At 37.9% G+C, this 22,892-nt stretch overlaps 1 protein-coding gene across 1 annotated transcript in view; it reads left to right on the top strand.

The window, feature by feature from the left end:
• The window catches only part of LOC127412662 (protein diaphanous homolog 1-like), a 161,337-nt gene extending 147,482 nt beyond the window's left edge, over positions 1-13,855 (top strand). The window contains exons 26-27 of the mRNA XM_051649208.1: positions 523-609; positions 10,636-13,855. Coding sequence (XP_051505168.1) covers positions 523-609; positions 10,636-10,823 — 275 coding nt within the window. The 3' untranslated portion in view covers positions 10,824-13,855. The remainder of the gene's footprint in view (positions 1-522; positions 610-10,635) is intronic.
• The last annotated feature ends 9,037 nt before the right edge of the window (positions 13,856-22,892 follow it).

The following is a 22,892-nucleotide window of genomic DNA, read 5'->3' as shown; positions in this document are numbered from 1 at the left end:
CTAAACCCTAACACACACACACACAGGTATAAAAACAACTCTGAAAATTTTTCACCACATAAACACACCAAAGCTTTCATCTAAACCACACAGACAAAATATTTGTAAATACAGTAAAACCCCTCTTTGCATTCTCTTTGTGTGTGTGTGTGTGTGTGTGTGTGTGTGTGTGTGTGTGTGTGGGGTCAGTGATTATGTAGGTTAATGCTTTTGAGGTCTGTAGGGCTGATGACATCATCAGTGTGCGCGTGTGTGTGATAGGGGGCGCTGTCTGCTGTAACTTGTGTCTGTGAGGATGTTTACATTCCCATGATGCCTTTGCTTCTCATACCTCACTGTGACATCAGCTCTGCTCTTGATGTGTGTTTCAGCAGCTCTGTGTGTGTGTGTGTGTGTGTGTGTGTTTGAGATGATGATAAGACTGGAATCATGGATGGTTTGTGTTTATATATATATATATATCATATTTAATGTGTGTGTATATGCTGTTTATAATGTTGTGTGTATGTGTGTGTTTTATAGATGATGAGACTGGTATCATGGATGGTCTGTTGGAGGCGCTGCAGTCTGGAGCTGCTTTCAGGAGGAAGAGAGCACCACGACAAGCAGGTATTTATCAAATGTGCAGCAGTGTTTGCTAGTAATAAAATGAGTGTTATTGAAAGCTGGTCATGTGAAATAAAGAAATCACTATAGTAAAATGTACTTGACTGAATAGAGACCAACATTCTGGTTCCAGAATAAAAAAACAATTAATTTTCTCCACAGGTGCGTTGATTTTAACGATAATTTATAAACCAGTAAATACAGACTTACCGTTAGCTCCGAGGTTGTTAATCGATGATATACAGTATGCTTCTGTTGATTTCATCAGTTATTTCATCATCAGTTTTTATAAATCATGTTTATCCCTTTAAGCTCTGAAGGTGTTTTTAAAGATTTTCTTTATATTTTAATTTTCTAAATTAATTTGACCCAAAATTAAAGGCTTATAACTCGACAAAAAACAAGGAGGGTCAAGAGTTTGGTATCATTTTAAAGGAAACATTTCAAATGTTTTAATGATATAGATTATGATACATTCTGAGACTCTCGGCCTAAGAAACTGCTGAAAAATCAGAAAAGAAAAATTGAGCCAAAAATGAACTTTTTATCTTATTTTTCTTCTACATTAATATATTTCTGGGTGTAAATAAGGTGGCTCCGAAAAACAGTTCCCAATCATGTCAGCTGTATCTGAGAAAAATTTTGTGTTGATGATACGACAAAGCAATCAAAAGTTATAGTATTACAAAAATAATTTATCATAGTGTCCAAAAACATCTCCAAACAAATAAAACATAATAATTGTACAGAAGAACTAATTATAAATGCAAACACGACAATGACTAAAGGTATGCATAGCATGCAGACATGTAATGAGTAATGAGATTTCACAGAATGAGTTTCATTCTGTGTCATTTGAGTCATCATTGAGTCATGTATTTGGCACCATCTCCTGGTGGTCATCTGTAAGATTGTGCTTCATGTGTATTATCTAATGATCTATACATCTGATTACCTTGTGTGTGGACTCGTTTGAAAGATAATCACCTCATCTAAGTAATGCTATGTGATATTTTATGTTTCGTTTATTTTTCATGAAATATAAGCAATATAAGCAACACCAACATAATTGTCAAAGACATATACTTAACTATTTCTCACTATATTTTTGTCTGTGAGTAAAACAAATAGGCTGGTTGTATTGTATCTTTGAGAGCTTTCCAACAACATATGACACATGGCTGTTTGATCAGTTTAATGTATTTGCTGATTGCAATAATAAGTAGAGTGCAAATGTTTTTATAAATTATCAAAACGGAACACTTCTGATTTGTCTGCAAATTTCAAAGCACTTGTTCAGTTTTGGTCATAATGTCTACATGCATTATAAAGTAGAGCTTCTAAGCTTTCAAACGAGACCTATTTTGTGTTGGTCAAGACTGTAGTTATTCATATTTTGGCGATTATTTTATTTATTTTTATCGCGGGGCCCGGGCCCGCCGGCAGGCCAATCCGTGCCTAAATTAATCACGGTATTTCTGGTGAAGAACTACACTACCCATGATTCTGAGGCAGAAACTCCACCAATCATAGGATAGCGGCGAACAAAGTGCGCCAGAAGAGCTCTGCAGCAACTGCATACTCTCAAACAACTTATATATTTTGATAATTTGGATATTTGGCAATAAACTTAAAATATATTGTTTCTATGCAATAATTAACCACTTTAAATCAATAGTTTTACATTTGTCCTTCATTTTTCATTCGCAGTGCTCCACGGGATTGTAGTTTATTCCCACAATAAAGACGTTAAGTACACAATCTTTTTGTCTGATTTTCAAATACTTTTTGTGCTTTAAATCAAAGTTTGTAATGTTGTGATTCACCTGGAGCTGGTTGGTTTGGTTCATGGCGCACAACTCTTTAATGAAGGATTTTATGAAATTTCTATGGAAAATGTTAATGGGGAAAATACTTCCAGAACCAAAACTGCTAAAAAATAAAATAAAAGAAGAAATAAAAGTATGTGGGCACTGTTGCGCTTTAAAAGCTACAGAAGGATATAGAGCACACAAACACAGTATAAATTCTGTTTGAATTACATTGTTCATGGAGAAACACAAACAAACATTAAATTAACGTGCATTGTTTTTACTTCTCTTTTACTGTGTTGTACACTTACAGACACCAGCCTGTAGCAGCACTCTGCATGTAACCGGATCTTCTGTTGAATGAATCCAGATGTGTTGCGATGTGGCAATATTGAGCATACTCTCTCTCTCTCTCTCCCTCCCTCTCTCTCCTGCACATTCCCGTGCTTTTTCATCTTTTTTATTGTTTTCTCTGTGTTCCATGCTAGACTCTTTCTCTTTCCCTCTGTTTGACTCATCACTCACCCCTTTTCTTCATCTGATACTGCGTTATCTTTCTGTCTTTCTGTTTATTTCTTTGTATTGCTGCTTGAGACTATTTATTTTCCTTGGATCAGTGTCAGAAACACTGCTGTGTGTAGCATGAGTCATCAGTGGTGTGTTTTGTATTTTTAGCTTTTCTGAACCGGCAAGAAAACAACCACACATAAAATTTCTGTTCTAAAGCCTACTGTAGTGAGCTTCCTACTTAGATGGCATTTTATGCCTAGAAAGCATTTTAAGAAGTTTTGTATATGCACCCAATTTGATGATTTTTCCAAATGGTAGCCAGCACAGTTATGTTGCTTTCTAAGACACCTTCTTTGGGCCAGATTTTAAGGCAGCATCACATGTTTCCTTCACAAATAATGCAATTTCAGAATGCATGTTGACATTGTAATCCAGAAACCCAGAAGACAATTAGCATTTTCGAGCCTCAAGAATTTCCAGTGGGTTTTAAAAATGGCAAGTAAAATAAGGCCTGTGGTTAAAATTGCTGAAGAGACTTTCACATTTTGTTCTACAACACAAATTATACACAGTCATACTTCAAACATTATTTTGAAGCCACTGTGTTTTTTAAAAAATGCATGATGATATCACAAAGCTAATGAAGGACTACAACTACCATGAGCATGTGAGCTAGGTGCTTTATGAAACTGGCGACTGTTGTAGTCCTTATTTAGCGACGGGTTAGCAGCATGCATTTTTAAAAGACGCAACAGCTTCAAAATCCCCTGTTGAGGTATGACTGTGTAATTTATGTTCTAGAACAAAATGGGAAAGTCTCTCCTAAGTCATTTTCACCGCAGATCTTATTTTAATTTGAAAATCCCTATTCTAAAAACCCATTGGAAATTCCAAAGGAAACCCATGGCAAATTAGCCTTCTGGATTGATGTCAAGTTATTCATTTTCGAATTAGTCTAAATCAAAAGTAAAAAAAAAAAGCTGTATGCAAGAGCGTAGATTCCGGGGGGATGGGGGAAGCTGACCCCCCCCCCCCAATAATCAAAACAAGCAAGTACAACTCCCCCCAATATTTATAACATGATCAAATGCTTCATGCAGCAACCCCCCCCCCCCAGTCAAAAAGGGCGGGAACCCTTTAATGAAAATTTTACCCAATGTGTAATATGAATTGTTTATGCTTGTTAGAGTAGCACATTGTTAGCTTAGGAACATGCTAATGCCAAACTCTCTTGAAATCGAGTGAAGTCTCCTGCACTATTTGTGTTTTGTGTGAGTTGCTGACTAAGTAGAGTGTTCCAAATCAGTCACTAATGAGGTTACATTTCAGTTATTAAGTTGCCTTAGAAGGCAGCTGCCCATGTAAACCTTAGACGGCAAGGCACTAGGTTTTGCAACATATACCAAAGACAGACTGCTCCTTATATACAGCAGTCACATACACATACCAATACACACCCACTTTAACCACTTGTTCATTCTGCATATGGACACACTCATTCAAACACACATTCACACACACACACTTCAGATGCTTTTAGAGAGACCACAGGCATGCGGTGTGGAGACAGGCGACGCCCCTGTAACCTCTGGCCCTCTGCATAATGAGTCATCAGCCAGTCACAGAGATGTTTAGGTACAGACAGCAGCTGGTGTTCTCTGTCGAGGTTAATGCGCATATAAAACACTTTCTTCTCCCTCAAATCTAGCAGAACTGTGTGTTTAGTAGATTAGATGAATAAATACATGAAGAACTCAAAGCAAAAAGTATAATCAGGCACAAAAGATGGCTACATCCCAATTCACATTTATATGTACTAAAACTGAGTACTTCTCTTGTGATGGAAAAGTACAAACAAAACAAATCGCTATATATATATATATATACTCTGATGAGCCAAAACATTATGACCACTTAAAGGTAAATCAAATAATGTTGATCATCTCCTAACAATGCCACGTGTCAAGGTTTGGGTAGATTAGATGGTAAGTGAACAATCAGTTCTCGTAGTCAACGTGTTGAATGCAGGAGAAATGGGCAGGAGTAAAGACCTGAGTGACTTTGACAAGGGCCAAATTGTTATGGCCAGACGACTGGATCAGAGCATCTCTGAAACGGCAAGGCTTGTGGGGTGCTCCCGGTCAGCAGTGGTGAGTACCTACAGTGGTCCGAGGACAAACCACAAGGGTGTTGGGCGCCCAAGGCTCATTGATGCATGAAGGCAACGAAGGCTATCCCGTCTGATCCGAATCGACAGAAAATTGTATTCATGGTTATGGAAGGAATGTGTCACAACACACAGTGCATCGCAGCTTGCTGCGTATAGTGCAGCAGAGCCGCAGACCGGTCAGAGTGCCCATTGATGATTGTCCACCATCGAAAGCACCTACAATGGGCACGCGAGCGTCAGAACTGGACCTTGGATCAGTGGAAGACGGTTGCCTGGTCTGATGAGTCCCGTTTTCTTTTACATCATGTGGACAGCCGTACATGTACGCCTTTACTGGGGGAAGTGACTGCACCAGGATGCACTGTGGGAAGACGACAAGCCGGTGGAGGGAGTGTGATGCCCTGGGAAATGTTCTGCTGGGAAATCCTGGGTCCGGCCATTCATGTGGTCCTCAATTTGACCCATGCCACCTACCTAAACATCGTTGCAGGCCAGATACACCCCTTCATAGCAATGGTATTCCCTGTTGGCCGTGGCCTCTTTCAGCAGGATAATGCATCCTGCCACACTGCACACAATGTTCGGGAATGGTTTGAGGAACATGATGAAGAGTTCAAGGTGTTGCACTAGCCTCCAAATTCCCCGGATCTCAATCCGATTGAGCATCTGTGGGATGTGCTGAACCAACAAGTCCAATCCATGGCGACTCCACCTCACAACTTACAGGACTTGAAAGATCTGCTGCTAATGTCTTGGTGCCAGATACCACAGGACACCTTCAGAGGTCTTGTAGAGTTCATGCCTCGGTGGGTCAGCGCTGTTTTGGCAGCACGCGGAGGACCAACAGCATATTAGGCAGGTGGTCATAATATTTTGGCTCATCGGTGTGTGTGTATATACATATTTAATTGTAACATTGTTTTCCACTAAATAAACACAAAGAAGAATTATATTTACTCATTTATATTGATGGATGAAATACAACAATGCTTTATAATAAACAGCAATATTTAATTGCAAACAACAAAGTTAAAAAAAACATCAAATATATTTCAAAAGAAATGATTTGCATGTTTTTATTTTTTTAAAAATGAAAAGAGTGAAAATTTTGTCATCATATGCTCACCCTCATGTGGTTCCAAACCCGTATGACTTTCTTCTTTCTTTGCAACACAAAAGGAGAAGGTGCTCTCGTTGTGCACTTTTGGTATATTGTGAATGTGCTATGATTTCACACTAATCCTAATCTCACATACATTGGTATTTAGGACAGATAGTATGTGAATTGGGATGCTGCCTGTGTGTACGTCTTTAGACTTCATTAATATATATAAACACACACATCTGCTGTGTCAAGATGTCACACACAAAGACACACACACCCACACACACACATTAATACAAAAGAGATCATCACACACAGCACCAGTCAGACTTGTGCAAATGGACAGACACACACCCTGTTGCCAATCTCTCTCACAAATCATGCAGTATCACTTTATGGGCGACCAAGAAGACCAATCCACAAACACATGCACACACAAACACCCCCAGAGAAACACACTGTGTGCCAGATGCTCCACTCAGCACGCTTCACAAAAGACACACACTCTTTTGTCCAGCTCAAAAATATTGAGGCAGGACACACCCTTAAACCATCCTAAAAAAAAAAAAGAGCAACACACACACACACACACACACACACACACACACACACACACACACACACTCACTCCTGCTGTCTGTGGAACAATACCACATGCTTAATCACATTAGACACACACACACTGAACAGCAGTTTCATGTGCTGCCTGATGGGGGAGCTTTACATCTCACAACACTCTTGTGCATGTATCCTTCACAGTTTGAAGTCATTTCTTATTTTTAGCTTCATTACCCTCATGATAATTATCTTTTCCCTGCTTTTACACCCAGACTGTCAGAATCACACACACACTAGCAGCAGTGTAAATTGTGTGATATATAATGGACTCCGCTGTTGTTTCTACTGCTTTGGACATGCATTTTTTGTACAAGAAACATTAAACTGTAACGCTGTACAATAAGGTTGTATTGGTTAACACTAGTTAACTACATTGGTTAGCACGAACTAATAATGAATAACACTTTTACAGCTCTTCATAATGTTTAATGTTTGAATGAAAGAACAATCAAGCAAAAGAGAAAAATCTAATGAAACAAAAGTCGGAAGAAAAACGTAATGATGATTGGCTCACACCCGCCCTCTTATTAAAGAAGTGCTAATTAAAGAGCTGTGAATATCACACATCTCTGTGGAAACAGATCATGTGCATTTATCATCTCAAAATGTTCATTTATGCAAAGATTTCATTGGAGTTTTATGAAAGTCCACATTAGATCTGCAAAATAAAATAAATTACAAATAAAATGCTGTGGTAATCACCTAACAAACAGGTAGCATAGCAATACACTGTTGTTGTTGTTGTTGTTTTTTTTGTTGTTGTGTTTTTACCCAGTTTAGGTTGCCCCTAAAGTTGTTGTGTTGGGGTTAGGGTAAGGTTAGGTTAGTACTGTAGTACTACTATTTAAAAATACTTTCAAGGAGCACAATACTTGTTGACCCCTCTCCAAACATAGCGCTTATGGTTGTGACCATAAAGCTCTATTTTGGTCTCGTCACTCCAAATTATGGTGTGCCCGAAGCTGTGAGGCGTGTCAAGGTGTTGTCGGGCATATTGTAATCGGGCTTTTTTGTGGCATTGGCGCAGTAAAAGCTTCTGTATGGCAACTCGACCATGCAGCTCATTTTGTTCAAGTATCGTCGTATTGTGCTCCTTGAAACAACCACACCGTCTTTTTCCAGAGCAGCCTGTATTTCTCCTGAGGTTACCTGTGGGTTTTTCTTTGTATCCTGAACAATTCTTCTGGCAGTTGTGGCTGAAATCTTTCTTGGTCTACCTGATCTTGGCTTGGTTTCAAGAAATCCCCAAATTTTCCACTTCTTAATAAGTGATTGAACAGTACTGACTGGCATTTTCAAGGCTTTGGATATCTTTTTATATCCTTTTCCATCTTTATAAAGTTCCATTACCTTGTTACGCAGGTCTTTTGACAGTTCTTTTCTGCTCCCCATGGCTCAGTATCTAGCCTGCTCAGTGCATCCACGTGAGAGCTAACAAACTCATTGACTATTTATACACAGACACTAATTGCAATTTAAAAAGCCACAGGTGTGGGAAATTAAACTTTAATTGCCATTTAAACCTGTGTGTGTCTGTAACAAGGCCAAATATTCAAGGGTATGTAAACTTTTGATCAGGGCCATTTGGGTGATTTCTGTTATCATTATGATTTAAAAAGGAGCCAAAAAACTATGTGATAATAAATGGCTTCATATGATCACTATCCTTAAATAAAAGACAGTTTTTTTGCATGATCAGTCATATTTTCAAAATCAATGCCAAAATTTCACAATTTCTGCCAGGGTGTGTAAACTTTTGAGCACAACTGTATACCAAAGTACCATGGTTTTCTAATTGATGTGCTGTGTAGTCCCACCCACAGTGAAATTCTACATAACTGTATATAAAGCATCAGATTTGTTCTAATTGGCTGAGATTGTATGCTGGCGCATTGCGCATTGCACTTTTGCTTTCAATATGTACAAACGAAATTACGTGTGTCTGCAAACGCGCCTGGTTCGGACATGGCTTATGGACTATGTTTTGTTGTTTTTGGCAAAACCTGTGGTTCCCAATGTTCAATTTTCATAAGGGTCCCATCTGTCCCCTAAAAAGCAAATAATGCACCACACACACCCATGATGACATTTTCTCCCCAACAGACTCCGTGCTGTCGTTGTCCCAGGTCACACTGGACACCAGCTTGGTAACGTGTGTGTATGTTTGTAATCTGCATGGTTCATTACAGATGTTTGTTTAGAGATTTTTATCAGTAGTGCTGGGAATTGTTTGCGTGTAATTATGGTTTCCTTTGCATGGTTGTGTTTTGCATACTGCAGACTGGAGAATATAAATGGAATATGACATTCTCTATGTCTGTATTCTCATATGCAGGATTTTTGCTCCGCAGATGTTATTGGTTTTATTTGTGTGTTAACGCTCAACAATCGCCTAGTGACCTTAATTAACCAACAAGACAGCCAAAACACAGTCGTACACCCACTAAGATATTCATCATGCACAAACCTCTCTCATCTTGCTATGTGCTTGAAGCAGTATGGTGAGCTGCTTATTAGACAGCATTTTTAGCCATTATAGACAGTCGTGATTGTGAATGCTGTTCCAAATAATGTTGTTTATGCTAAAATAATAATGATAATAATAATAAAACAATACTGCCTTAAAAAAACAAAAAAGGTGGCATTGCACATATTCTAGGTGGATAAATTAATCCCAGAAGACGTCACAGAAATTACACACTTTACAGTAAAATAACTGAAAGGTATATAAAAACATAGTTGTTCTGTCTAATTATTGAGTATTTCACCCAATACTGGTGTGTGTGTTAAGTTTGTATTGTGCATGTTATAGGACTGAGTCGTTAGCTTAGCAGTGTGCTAGCATCAGACTCTATTGGAATCAGTTGTTTTAAGTTGTTTTAGTGACTGTTAACAATGTTGCAGCCCATGAAGAGATTTTCAGACACGTATGAGGTTCCATTTTTGTTATGATGCTGCCTCAGGAGGTAGCTGCTAATGTAGTGATAATAGTTGTAGTAGTAGATTAAACTACTTTCTCTTGTACAAGGATATGAATCTCAATGCGACTCATTCATGAAGTGTGAGTAGAGCGAATTTCTGTTGAACTAGATTGTAAAGTTTCGAAAATTGTTGCATTGAATCATATCGGACGATACACAGGAATTGCTTTGGAAAGAATGGATTTATCATTCGTAAGGCCGTTTGTATGGGGGTTAGAGGGAAAGGAGGAGGCGAGAACCGACTTGAGAAAATAAATAATAGTTTAATGATCAGCCAAAAACATACAAACATAACCACACACGGGGCAGCTGCCTGTAATTCTCTCTCTCTCGAACTGTCGTCCCCGGCCGCCTTTATCCTTCGCGCGCCCCAACAGGCTGATTGGGGACCGGGCGTGCGTCATTCCAGCCCGGCCCCGCCCTCCTCCGCTCTACACTGTTCTTTTGGAAGTTATCGCACTGAAGTGAATGCGACAGTTTACGCGGAAATGTTTTTGGGTAGAATGGATTGATCGTTCGTAAAACCATTTGTAAAACCGTTCTTACGAAGACAAAAAAACAACTTTTATTTGACTTGAATGTGTCAAATATCTTGTATTAGCATATGAATCTGCTGTGTGTTAACAGATACTCATATCTAATGGTCTCTCTGGGTGCAGTGGTTTAAATTAGTGCTTTAAGCCATGACCTTTGAACTTTAACCCCTGGGACAGACTGTCCACAGAGTGTGACGTTTATTGCATGGCCTTTGACCTATGTGAAACTGAATGAATATTTTAGTTTTTTTGTTAGAAATAAACTTGAGTTTCTAAGTTTAAGTTCTTTGTGTTTCAGCCAATAATCGGAGAGGAGCTGGTCAGGCCGTGACCAACATTCTCGCCAAAGAGCTTCTTCAGGAGGATGCCCCACCTAGTGCCACCAAAAAGACCAGATTGGACGTTGAGAACAAGAGGGAGGAGTCTCCGGAAGACACGGACTCACTGGAGGATCTGTTAGAGGATGCCCTGTTGCGCTCAAATTAAGCACTTCCTCTACTGAGCCCGCCTCTTCCTCTTAAGAGACAGATGTGTTCGTGAACCAAGCGTGCGAGGGCAGGGCTCTCACTAAGCCACACCCCTTGAGTAAGCACGTATGCCTTCCAGTTGGCTGTCACACTGGAGGAGGGGTTCTACTTCTACAAGTTCCATTCTTATAAGATTTGTGTCGTCTTTTCACTGCCCTGATAAACACACTTTCCATTTCTCTGTCACACTTGGTCTTTGCATTTTCTAGCACCATTTCTCTCTAAATGGCAAGTTTAATGTGTTTCATAATCTTTCTCATCTGTTCACGCAAGATTCCAAAGATTTGTAAACGTATATTCCAGAATGTTTTGTTCTCTCTGAAGAACAGAGTTCCATTCTAAATTCATCAGAATGTTTTTTTCTGATTCTTAGTCATAACTAACATCTCTTTTGTTTTAACATGCTTTTTTGTTTTGTATCACATGGCTGAATGTTTGAATAAGTTACATTATTGTGCACAGAACACAAAGTGCCAATGATGACGACCCCGGAAAAACACGGTTCAGTTTTTACTCACTGAGGTTCTGTAGCCCATCACAAGATTTAACAACGGTCTGGTACCTGTTCACAAGATTCGTTTTCTGTTTCTGTGCTCTACTGTTCCTCAGTACTACATTTTGTGGTTTTAAGTCAGTGATGTCATCTAAATTTCTTGGTAACTTCTCACTGGCTACTTATTTATGTAACATGAGCAGAACGAATTTCTATTTATATAGTTTGCATTGAATTAAACATGACAATGTACGAAAAATTGGTTTAGGAAGAATGGATAAATCATTCATAAAACTATTCTTACGTAAATATTTGCATTGATTTAAATATGACCGTTCACACACAAAAAAAGGCTTTGGATAGAATTGATACAGTAAATAGTTTGTTAAACCATCCTTGCGTAAATCGTTGCATCGAAATTAAACGACTATTTACGGAAAAATGTTTTTGGATAGAATTAATACATTTTTAGTAAAACTATTTTTGTGTAGATTTTTGCATTGAATTAAATGCGACTACTAATTAAATGTATTTTTTGTATACAATGGATGAATAATTCGTAAAACCATTCTTACGCAAATTGTGACTGATTTAAATACGACAATTTACACAAAATACGGTGAATCATTCGTTAAACTATCCTTGTGTACATTTTTGCATCACGTTAAATGACTACGAAAAAAAGGGTTTTTGGATAGAATTAATAAATCATTCTAAACCGTAATTTTTTGCATTGAAATATACGTGAATATTAACAAACGTTTTTTTGGTTGAACTGATAAATCCTTCGGAAAAACGTTCTTACGTAAATTGTTACACTGATTTAAATACAACAATTTATGCACAAAAGGTTTCGGATAGAATTGATACAGTAAATTGTTCGCTAAACCATCATTGCGCAAATTGTTGCATTGAAATTAAACGTCTATTTACAAAAAAACTGGTTTTGGATAAAATGAATAAATCATTCTTAAAACCATTCTTACGTAAATTGTTGCATTGAATTAAACGCAACTATTAAAAAAAATTTGGATAGAAAGGATACATCATTCATAAAAACGATTCTAATGTAAATCGTTGCATTGAATATGACAATTTGATGCAAAAATGGTTGTGGATACAATTGATAAATTGTTAATAAAACCATTCTTACATACATTTGTGTTGCTCAGAATGGATAAATAGTTTGTTAAACCATTCTGAGGTGAATTGTTGCATTCAATTCGACAATTTGTGTCAGGACAGATTACGTCGAATTTGTTTGGCTTGTGTTTCATAAATGAAAACCCTTTTTGTGTCTGTGCACTGCCCTCAGTTAATAACTGTCTGAATTGTCATATATTCGGTTTCATGAACAGCTGCAGTCGGCGTGTAGCTCTTGTTTTTCTAGAAATAATAATCCTTTGAAACGCTGTGCTGTGTTTCTGTGTTTGTAAAGTGTTGTAGTCTTCTGTTTTGCGCACACTGAAAATCATAACAGACTTTGACTCTTGTGCACATGTTCATGTTTTTTCCCATCATTCACACAAGATAAACAACATGTGCATGTTTTTGATTTTAACTACATATAACAATTTTGAGGGCGTAAGTAACATGTACCTTTGGCATTTATTTCTCCATCTTAAAGAGACAGTTCACCCAAAAATGAAAATTGTCATCATTTACTTACCCTCATGTCATTCCAATCCTGTATTTTTGGGTGAACTGTCCCATGAAAGTAGCACTGCAGGTTTGTCATTGGTGCTAAAGTATCTTGTCTAAACCTGCTCGTAGATTTGTTAAACTTTTGTCGATTTCATTGCTGACATATCACAGACAGATACTGTTTTTCAGGACTGGTTTTCAGTCATAAACAGAATTTGTTTCAATGAAGAGTTAACATTTACAGTGAAAAATGACCTCAGAGTTTCAGCTTTGTAATATGACGTACATGAATGTTAATGTTGGCTGAATGTTTGAGGGTAGAGATCACTGTTTAAAGCCATAGCGCGATCTGCGTTTGTCCTGAGAAATTGTCTTCTGGATTATTCTATAGTAAAATACATATGCATTTATTTAACGTGTAAAACGTGACAATGTTTTGACTAGAATCAGGTCTCCACACACTGCCCAGACACCAGCACGCCTAAAACGTCTCTGTAATGTTCCGGTTTATTTAACGGAAGTTATATGTGGACTGCAATTTTGGAGACCTGCAAGCCAACAGATTCTCCTAAAAGTATGGTTTGATCATTATGATGGTTATGCAACATTTTCACATTCTTGGGAGAAGCTGCAGAAATATCACAGGAAAAAACAGAGAAAAAAAAAACGTTTCAATTTTTTTTTTTACCGTTTTTCTATATCAATTTTTATTGATTATTTTACTGTAATAATATTGAAATTGTATTGGTGAGATTTTTTTTTTTGTTGGTCAAATTGTGTATATTGAGTTTGTGACTGTAGAGAGGTTTATTCTGATGATCTCTGAACAAACACCATTAAAATATATTCTTTAATACAGAGTCCATATTTTGTGTGTGTATGCACCTGTGCTGTCTTGTCTGTCTGTCTGTCTGTCTGTGTGTCTGTGTGTCTGTCTGTGTGTGTGTGTGTGTGTGTGTGTGTGTGTGTGTGTGTATGAAACATAATTTTACCATGTTACATGTTTGGGAAAACATAGTATTGCTGTGGTAATTGACCAAATAAAATAGGATTATCATGGTTCATGTCCATGAAAAAAAAAAAAACAGTAAATGTATTCCCATGGTACATGTCCAAAAAACTTTATCATGGTACATGCCCAGATAATCATGGTATTGCAATGGTGTCATGACCAAAAAATAAAAAAACATGATGATGGTACATTTGCTTGTGGCATAAAGATGTCAAGCTTGAATGGAAAAGATGGACAGAGACAATACAGCTGTATATAAATGAGATTTGTGGCTGAAATGTTACAACTTTACTTTTATGAACAGGGTTGTGAGGGTTACTTGTGAAATGTATTCCACTGCAGATTACAGAATACATGCTGTAAAATGTACTTTGTAATGTATTCTATTAGAATATACTAAGGTCAGTAATGTAATCTAAATACTTTGGATTACTTCTTCAGCACTGCTAGATTTTTCTTTTCACTTGTTTTGACTATAAAAAAAGTTAATATGGGAACAAAAATATCTGTACAGTAAGAAAACAAAGCCGGTACAGTATGACAAAATACATTTATATTTAACCCTGTAAAGCCTGACATATTAAAGAATTGTCAGAAAATTCAAATTTTTGGATATTGTATTTTTTTAGTACCATTAGACAAACTATAAAAAGAAACTGTTAAAAATAAAAAGTCACCTTTTTTTTAATGTATCATATTTGATACAGTTGTGCTCAAAAGTTTGCATACCCTTGGAGAATTGGTAATATATGTACCATTTTTAAAGAAAACATGAGTGAGCAGGCAAAACACATTTCTTTTATTTCTTATGGGATTCATATTCAACTGTAGGTTATAACAGAATGACACAATCATAAAACAAAACATGGCAACAATGAAACAAATGAAATGACCCCTGTTCAAAAGTCTGCATACCCTTAGTTCTTAATACTGTGTATTGCCCCCTTTAGCATCAATGAGAGCGTGCAGTCTTTTGTAATAGCTGTCTATGAGGCCCCAAATTCTTGCAGGTGGTATAGCTGCCCATTCGTCTTGGCAAAATGCCTCCAGGTCATGTAAAGTCTTTGGTCGTCTTGCATGAACCGCACGTTTGAGATCTCCCCAGAGTGACTCGATGATATTAAGGTCAGGAGACTGTGATGGCCACTCCAAAACCTTCACCTTTCTCTGCTGTAACCACTGGAGGGTCAACTTGACCTTGTGCTTAGGTTCAATGTCGTGCTGGAAAGTCCAAGAGCGTCCCATGTGCAGCTTTTGTGCAGAGGAATGCAAATTGTCTGCCAGTATTTTCTGATAACATGCTGCATTCATCTTGCCATCAATTTTCACAAGATTCCCTGTGCCTTTAGAGCTCACACAACCCAAAAACATCAGTGAGCCACCACCATGCTTCACAGTGGGTATGGTATTCTTTTCACTATAGGCCTTGTTGACCCCTCTCCAAACATAGCGCTTATGATTGTGACCATAAAGCTCTATTTTGGTCTCGTCACTCCAAATTACAGTGTGCCAGAAGCTGTGAGGCGTGTCAAGGTGTTGTCGGGCATATTGTAACCGGGCTTTTTTGTGGCATTGGTGCAGTAAAGGCTTCTGTATGGCAACTCGACCATGCAGCTTATTTTTGTTCAAGTATCGTCATATTGTGGTCCTTGAAACAACCACACCGTCTTTTTCCAGAGCAGCCTGTGTTTCTCCTGAGGTTACCTGTGGGTTTTTATTTGTATCCCGAACAATTCTTCTAGCAGTTGTGGCTGAAACTTTCTTGGTCTACCTGACCTTGGCTTGGTATCAAGAGATCCCTGAATTTTCCACTTCTTAATAAGTGATTGAACAGTACTGACTGGCATTTTCAAGGCTTTGGATATCTTTTTATATCCTTTTCCATCTTTATAAAGTTCCATTACCTTGTTACACAGGTCTTTTGACAGTTCTTTTCTGCTCCCCATGGCTCAGTATCTAGCCTGCTCAGTGCATCCATGGGAGAGCTAACAAACTCATTGACTATTTATACACAGACACTAATTGCAATTTAAAAAGCCACAGGTGTGGGAAATTAACCTTTAATTGCCATTTAAACCTGTGTGTCACCTTGTGTGTCTGTAACAAGGCCAAACATTCAAGGGTATGTAAACTTTTGATCAGAGCCATTTGGGAGATTTCTGTTATCATTATGATTTTAAAAGGAGCCAAACAACTATGTGATAATAAATGGCTTCATATGATCACTATCCTTAAATAAAAGACGTTTGCATGATCTGTCCTATTTCCAAAATCAATGCCAAAATTTCACAATTTCTGCCAGGGTGTGTAAACTTTTGAGCACAACTGTACATTAGGCTTTAATGGTCATTATCCTCCTGAGGTCCAGCAATTTATTTTTGTGTAGAACATTTGTTATTGAAGTTTTTCTACAGTGGTAAATCTTGGGGTATTATCACAGGACTCCCTGGGCTTTTCAGAGATACCAAATATTTGAGAGTTTGTCCATGAAATCTTCCTCTCTTTCTTTCTCACAGTTCAATTCAGCACATCAAATACAATACAAATAAAATATCATATATATTTTATGCACCAAACACTATCTTGACATTTAAAAAAGGGAAAGTGTAAAACTTTTTTCTCTGGGTCTCAGGAACTTATGGTAAGATGACATCATAATAGCTTGTGATGTAAAATAATGAGATATTTATAATGACAGAGCAGACTGCATATATGAAAATACACAGAAATATTAGTGCACACTTTAAATATATCTTATAAAATGTATATGTCAGAATTTTCAAAGCTCTGTGATTTTTGTGGTGTGCATGAACGTAAATGTAATGATGATTGAGAGATATACCTCAAAAGCTGTTGTATCATATTTGATGGATTTCAAAGGGCTTTTCCAATAAAATAATATACACCATTTTAACCAAGCACAAGTTGCTTGTATTCAGCAAATACTCATTTTAAATATCAGTAACAATATAATCATTACTGTCACTTTAACGTTATTAAAATAAGCTGTTATTTATCCCAACATAAGTCACTTTTCATGAAAGTCCGACACCATTTTAAATAGATCGATATAAACATTGAAACCATGTTTTTTCACAAATAACCACTAGATGGTGCCATAAACATGTGAAACTTACATACCATAGATTGTTTGGCTCCTCAGCTTGAACAGAGAGTGAAACAGGAGCCGTCAAACGTAAATTTATCTTGTTTTAAGGATTTTTTAAAAAGATTTTTACAGGACAATACAAATATTCTCATTAAAATTAAGATTTTTTCAGTACATCTTTGCCCTAATTTTAATGATCTTACTAGAGAGAAAAATGTGGATTTTGTTTATAAAAAATTATTTCATTGTGTCTGAAAACAGGTGCATGTAAAAAGGCTAGAAATAGCATTTTAGCTTAGCATAAAGCTAACTGTTCACATGTCAATTTACACAAGGTTAACTATTGCTGCGGTTTCAAACTTAAGAAAATCATAAATCATAAGTGTTTCGTGGCTGTTCAAACACTCACCGGATTGCATTATTTATATTCCAACAAAGCAGACAAAAAAATTAATGAAACAAATGACATTTAAATGCAAAGTAATCTCTTCAGTAATAAAAATACTTTCTGAATGTAACTGTATTCTGATTACCAGTGATTTAAATTGTAACTGTAGTGGAATACAGTTACTTATATTTTGTATTTTAAATACGTAATCCCGTTGTATTCCGTTACTCCCCAACCCTGTTTATGAAACGTCTTATGTCAAATCAAATCACTTTTATTGTCACACAACCATATACACAAGTGCAATAGTGTGTGAAAGTCTTGGGTGCAGTTCCGAGCAACATAGCAGTCGTGATAGTGATGAGACATATACCAATTTACAATAAACATCAGATTTGCATATCTAATATACACATAATTACACAACACAATAAACAAATAATAATAATATACAATGTACAGTATACAATACACACAATATAGAATACACAGTATACAATAAAAATAGTATATAAGTATATATAAAATGTACAGTAGGTTGTATTGTACTGTATTGACATTCAGGCTGTCGGTTGATAGTCAGTTGCCAGTGTGTTGTTAAGAGAGAATATAATTTAAGACAGTTCAGTGTAAGATTAATAAAGTGCAGAGATCAAGAGTTCAGAAGTCTGATTGCTTGGGGGAAGAAGCTGTCATGAAGTCGGCTGGTGCGGGTCCTGATGCTGCGATACCGCCTGCCTGATGGTAGCAGTGAGAACAGCCCATGGCCCGGGTGGCTTGAGTCTCTGATGATCCTCCGAGCTTTTTTCACACACCGCCTGATATATACAGTATGTCCTGGAGGGAAGGAAGCTCACCTCTGATGATGTGTCTGGCAGTTTGCACCACCCTTTGCAGGGCTTTGTGGCAGTGCTGTTATCGTACCAGGCAGTGATGCAGCCAGTCAGGATGCTCTCTACAGTGCAGCTGTAGAACCGTGTGAGGATGTGGTGGTTCATTCCAAACTTCCTCAGCCGTCTCAGGAAGAAGAGGCATTGATGAGCCTTCTTCACAACGACTTCAGTGTGGATGGACCATGTGAGTTCCTCAGTGATGTGGACACCGAGGAACTTGAAGCTGCTGACTCTCTCCACTGGTGTTCCATTGATGGTGATGGGGCTGTGTTCTCTGTCTTTTCTCCTGAAGTCCACCACAAGCTCCTTTGTCTTGCTGACGTTGAGGGAGAGGTGTGTCAGAGTGTGCACCTCCTCTCTGTAGGCTGTTTCATCATTGTCAGTGATCAGACCTACCACCATCGTATCGTCAGCAAACTTAATGATGGCATTGGAGCTGGGTGTTTCCACACAGTCATGTGTGTACAGGGAATACAGGAGTGGGCAGAGAACACAGCCCTGTGGGGCTCCAGTGTTGAGGGTCAGTGATGAGGAGATGTTGCTGCCCATTCTAACCACCTGGCGTCTACCTGACAGGAAGTCCAGGATCCAGCTGCACAGTGAGCTGTTTAAACCCAGAGCCCAGAGTTTTATGTGAGTAATTTGGTAAGGCGGGTTCTCCATTTATTCGACATTCCTGTGTGTGCATCTGTGCGCTGGTTTTGTGTCTCTTGAGCGCAGTAAAATGCAGCTATGATTTGGAATTACCTCTGGGCAAATCCCAACACACATACACACACAGTTGCTAAAACACACACACACTGCCTCTTACACACAACACATGCAACATGTAGGTCACACAAAATCTAATGTCCTGTTACTGTTGGCACATGGGTTAACCCGGTTAGCTGTTTCTGTTGTATGCTGTGAGGTCTTGCTCTCTCTCTATTGGGGGCTGTTTTTTTGTTGTTGTTTTTTTTAAAGATATTTATAACGAGACGAGGCATATGGAGAAGGAAGGAATGTTTGTTTTGGAATCAGTTCATTCCCTGTAACCACAGCGATTATTCCTTTATATAGTAAGAATAGAATCAAACTCATCTGCAAATTGTGGTTATTGTGATCAGAGCAACATATGCAGGACATATTTCACCCTCTCAGACTTCTGACAGAATAATTGTGTGTGTATGTGTTCAGTATATGTCTATTATGTGACTCAGATGGTCTTTATGGGGGGTCCATACTGGTTTTGGGCTCAGATTTATTCCAGGACATGTGCTAAAAAATGTTAACATAAATGAAACATTGTTTGAATAAGTTTTGTTTTTCTATAAGTCAAAAGTAGTAAAAAGTGGCCATAACTGAAGAATCACTCTTTATATATGTTCACCTACTTCCATTACTTGACTGTCTAAATGTGAACATACCACAGACTTCTGTTGTTTTTATGTAAAGCTAATTATAAATATTGCTGCAAGCAGCAACTACGGGGTCAAGCACACCAACGGCATGTACAGAAGTGTCACTGGACATCAGTGATTATAACTTTAAGAAAAGCAGCATAAAAAACATTAGTAGAATTGCTAAAATTAAAATACAATTAATTATAGCTTTTGAACAATAGGTGGCACAGTCCACAAATTTACAAGGTGAGGTCAGGATGTGGTCATTATGACACACACAGAGTTATATGAAAATACGGGAAAGTATTGCAGAGATACAGCCTCAGGTGCTTTTTGGCGACTTGCCATCAAATTCGTTGGTGCGCTATTTGAGAACCGTTTTGTCTATCAAAAAGCTTTTGATAACTTTTTGTCGAGTGTATCCCTATATGATGCATGGCAAATTTCGTGCAAATCAGACTTAGGCCCTATGAGAAGTTTGAAAAAGTAGTTTTTCAATTAAATAAAAAATGCCGGTGAGGAAGTATGCCCGACAATGGAAAATTGGTTAACACCATACTCGGCATGACCAAAGGAATCTATAGAGAGCAGTCACAGAACGGTCAAATTAATCAAATGTTATAAGTAGTTTTAAACATATCGGTATAACTTTTGACCACAAGGTGGTGCTGGCCCCAAATTTTATGGGTGGCCTCAGGGCATAGAGCTGACGATGCATACCAAGTTTCGTGAGTGTACGCCAATGCGTTTGTAAAATACAGCATTTTACGACAAAATTCATAATGGTCGACATAGAAAAATTGGATATCATTCAACTCATTTTGCCCCAAGGAATCTATAGTGACCAGTCTCATGATTTTAGGCTAAACTATTCATAAGTTATAAGCAAAAACAGCCATTTTTCATTTCTCCTGACCACTAGGTGGTGCTGTGCCGAAACGCTGCAGGTACCCTCAAGTCATGATGGCTATGACATATACCAAGTTTTGTGTCAATACGCCTAAGCGTTGCAAACATACAACCTCACGTTCTCTTGGCATGCTCGCCATCAAATTGAAGTCATTGAAGTGTTATTCGAGAACCATTTGGTCTATCAAAAACCTTTTGATAACTTCTTGTCCCCAGTGTCTCTAGATTTTTGTGCAAATCGGACATAGGGTCTAGGAGGAGTTAGAAGTAGGTTTTTCGGAAAATTCTAAATGCCGGAAAATCTAGTCGGGCTCAAACCATGATATGCATTTGACTCAGCATGAGACAAGGAATCCGACGAAAAAAGAATTTTGATTCTAGACTTTACATTTCAAAAGTTATGAGCATAAACTTAAGTGAAATTTGGACAGTTGGTAGTGCTAGAAGGTTTGAATTAGAGACCCAAATTTGGGTCAGTTATAGTTCAGAGTGTTCTCTATCAGTGTGCCAAATTTCATAAGTCTCCTATGTACGGTTATATGGGCGGCCATAGACTTCAATGGAGGAAGAAGAATAACACTAATGAATATGCACTTTCAGTACCTGCCCCCTAATGACTATAGACTAACCCTATTGAATCATTGATACTATTATTATTGTAATATGATATTGTTGTGTATATCATTTAATATCATTATTATTAATCATTAAAAATTTATGTCGCCAAAAATGTTTTTCTGACTCCACAGCAGGGTTCTATTAAAGCTTGACCTTTGACCTCTGTGAAGCTTCATAAATGGAGTGCTTAGCATTCTTTTAACCTCACTTCTGACCTCTGCTCTCCATCCCTTCAACTTCTCTTTCAATCCTGAGCAGCTGAATAGCAACATGCTAAAAACACTCAGATCAGCTTAGCAACCAATACCAACCGCATTGCAGCATGCTAAAAAACCCACTCTAAATACCCAAGCAACAGCATAGCATCATGATCAAAACTACTCTGAACACCCAAGAAACCACATAGAAAAATGTAAAAACCACTCTGAATACCCTAGCAACCGCATAGCAACGCTCTGTTAACCACACACCATATTCCTTTCAGTAAATGTGGAAGACAGAAAGAGGAAGCAGAGAAACATAATGGACTGATATAAGCGCTATTAAAAAAGATAAAAGCATCTGTGAGATTTCCTTTAAGACGAGCCACATCACAGGACTGAAAGCACATTTGTTTTCATTTAAACACATTGTCAGGGCATAAAGGCGAACGTACTCTAAGTTTGTTTCTTATTAAAGTTTCTCTTCAGTATGTGAACCCCTAGGCTAAAGACATCAAAAAAAGCTAATAAGAGCCAGGTGTTAATAAACCTGGCATCCAATTAATGAAATAAGATTGGAGGTGTGGGTTAGAGCTACTTTGACTTATAAAAAGTACTCAAGCATTTTGAGTTTGCTATTCACAAGAACCATCTGCTGACGTGGACCATGCCTCACAAAAAACAGATCTCTGAAGACCTACGATCAAGAATTGTTGCTTTGCTTAAAGCTGGAAAGGGTTACAAAGTTATCTCGAAGGGCTTAGATATTCTGTATCTACAGTTAGACAAATTGTCTATAAATGGAGATGAAGGTCAAAATTAACTCTAACTAAATCACAAAATTTTGCTGGGAATAAAATGCCCAAATACTTAATACCCTGTTTGGGCCACTGGTAAGCGCCCGCCTGGAAGGCCGTTACTGGACAGTACGCTGTCAAAGCTAAAGCTTCGGATTTAGACCAATTGACTTTGTATCCTGAGAACTTAAAAAAGGAATTAATAATTCTGTGGAGGCAAGGCATAGATCTAGTAGGGTCAGAGATGAATAATAAAATATCATCTGTGTAAGCAAAAGTTTATGCGCCACACCTCCCACCACCACCCCTTGGCTGTCCAGCCAAGATGACTCAAAGAGCACACCGCAGAATGCTCAATGAGGTCAAAAATAACCCTAGAGTGACAGATAAAGATTTGAAGGAATCATTGGAACTGGTTAACATCTCTGTTCATGAGACTACTATACGGAAAACATTAAACAGGATGGTGTCCATGGCAGGACATCACGAATGAAACCGCTGCTTTCCAACAAAAACATTGTTGCATGCCTGAAGTTTGCCAAAGACCACCGTGACACTGTGACACTTTTTTTTGTCCTGCTCT

The sequence above is a fragment of the Myxocyprinus asiaticus genome, chromosome 22 (assembly GCF_019703515.2).
Source record: "Myxocyprinus asiaticus isolate MX2 ecotype Aquarium Trade chromosome 22, UBuf_Myxa_2, whole genome shotgun sequence".
In the NCBI taxonomy this organism is placed as follows: domain Eukaryota; kingdom Metazoa; phylum Chordata; class Actinopteri; order Cypriniformes; family Catostomidae; genus Myxocyprinus; species Myxocyprinus asiaticus.
Note: the sequence above shows the minus strand (reverse complement) of the source record. Positions and strands in the feature narration are given on the sequence as shown.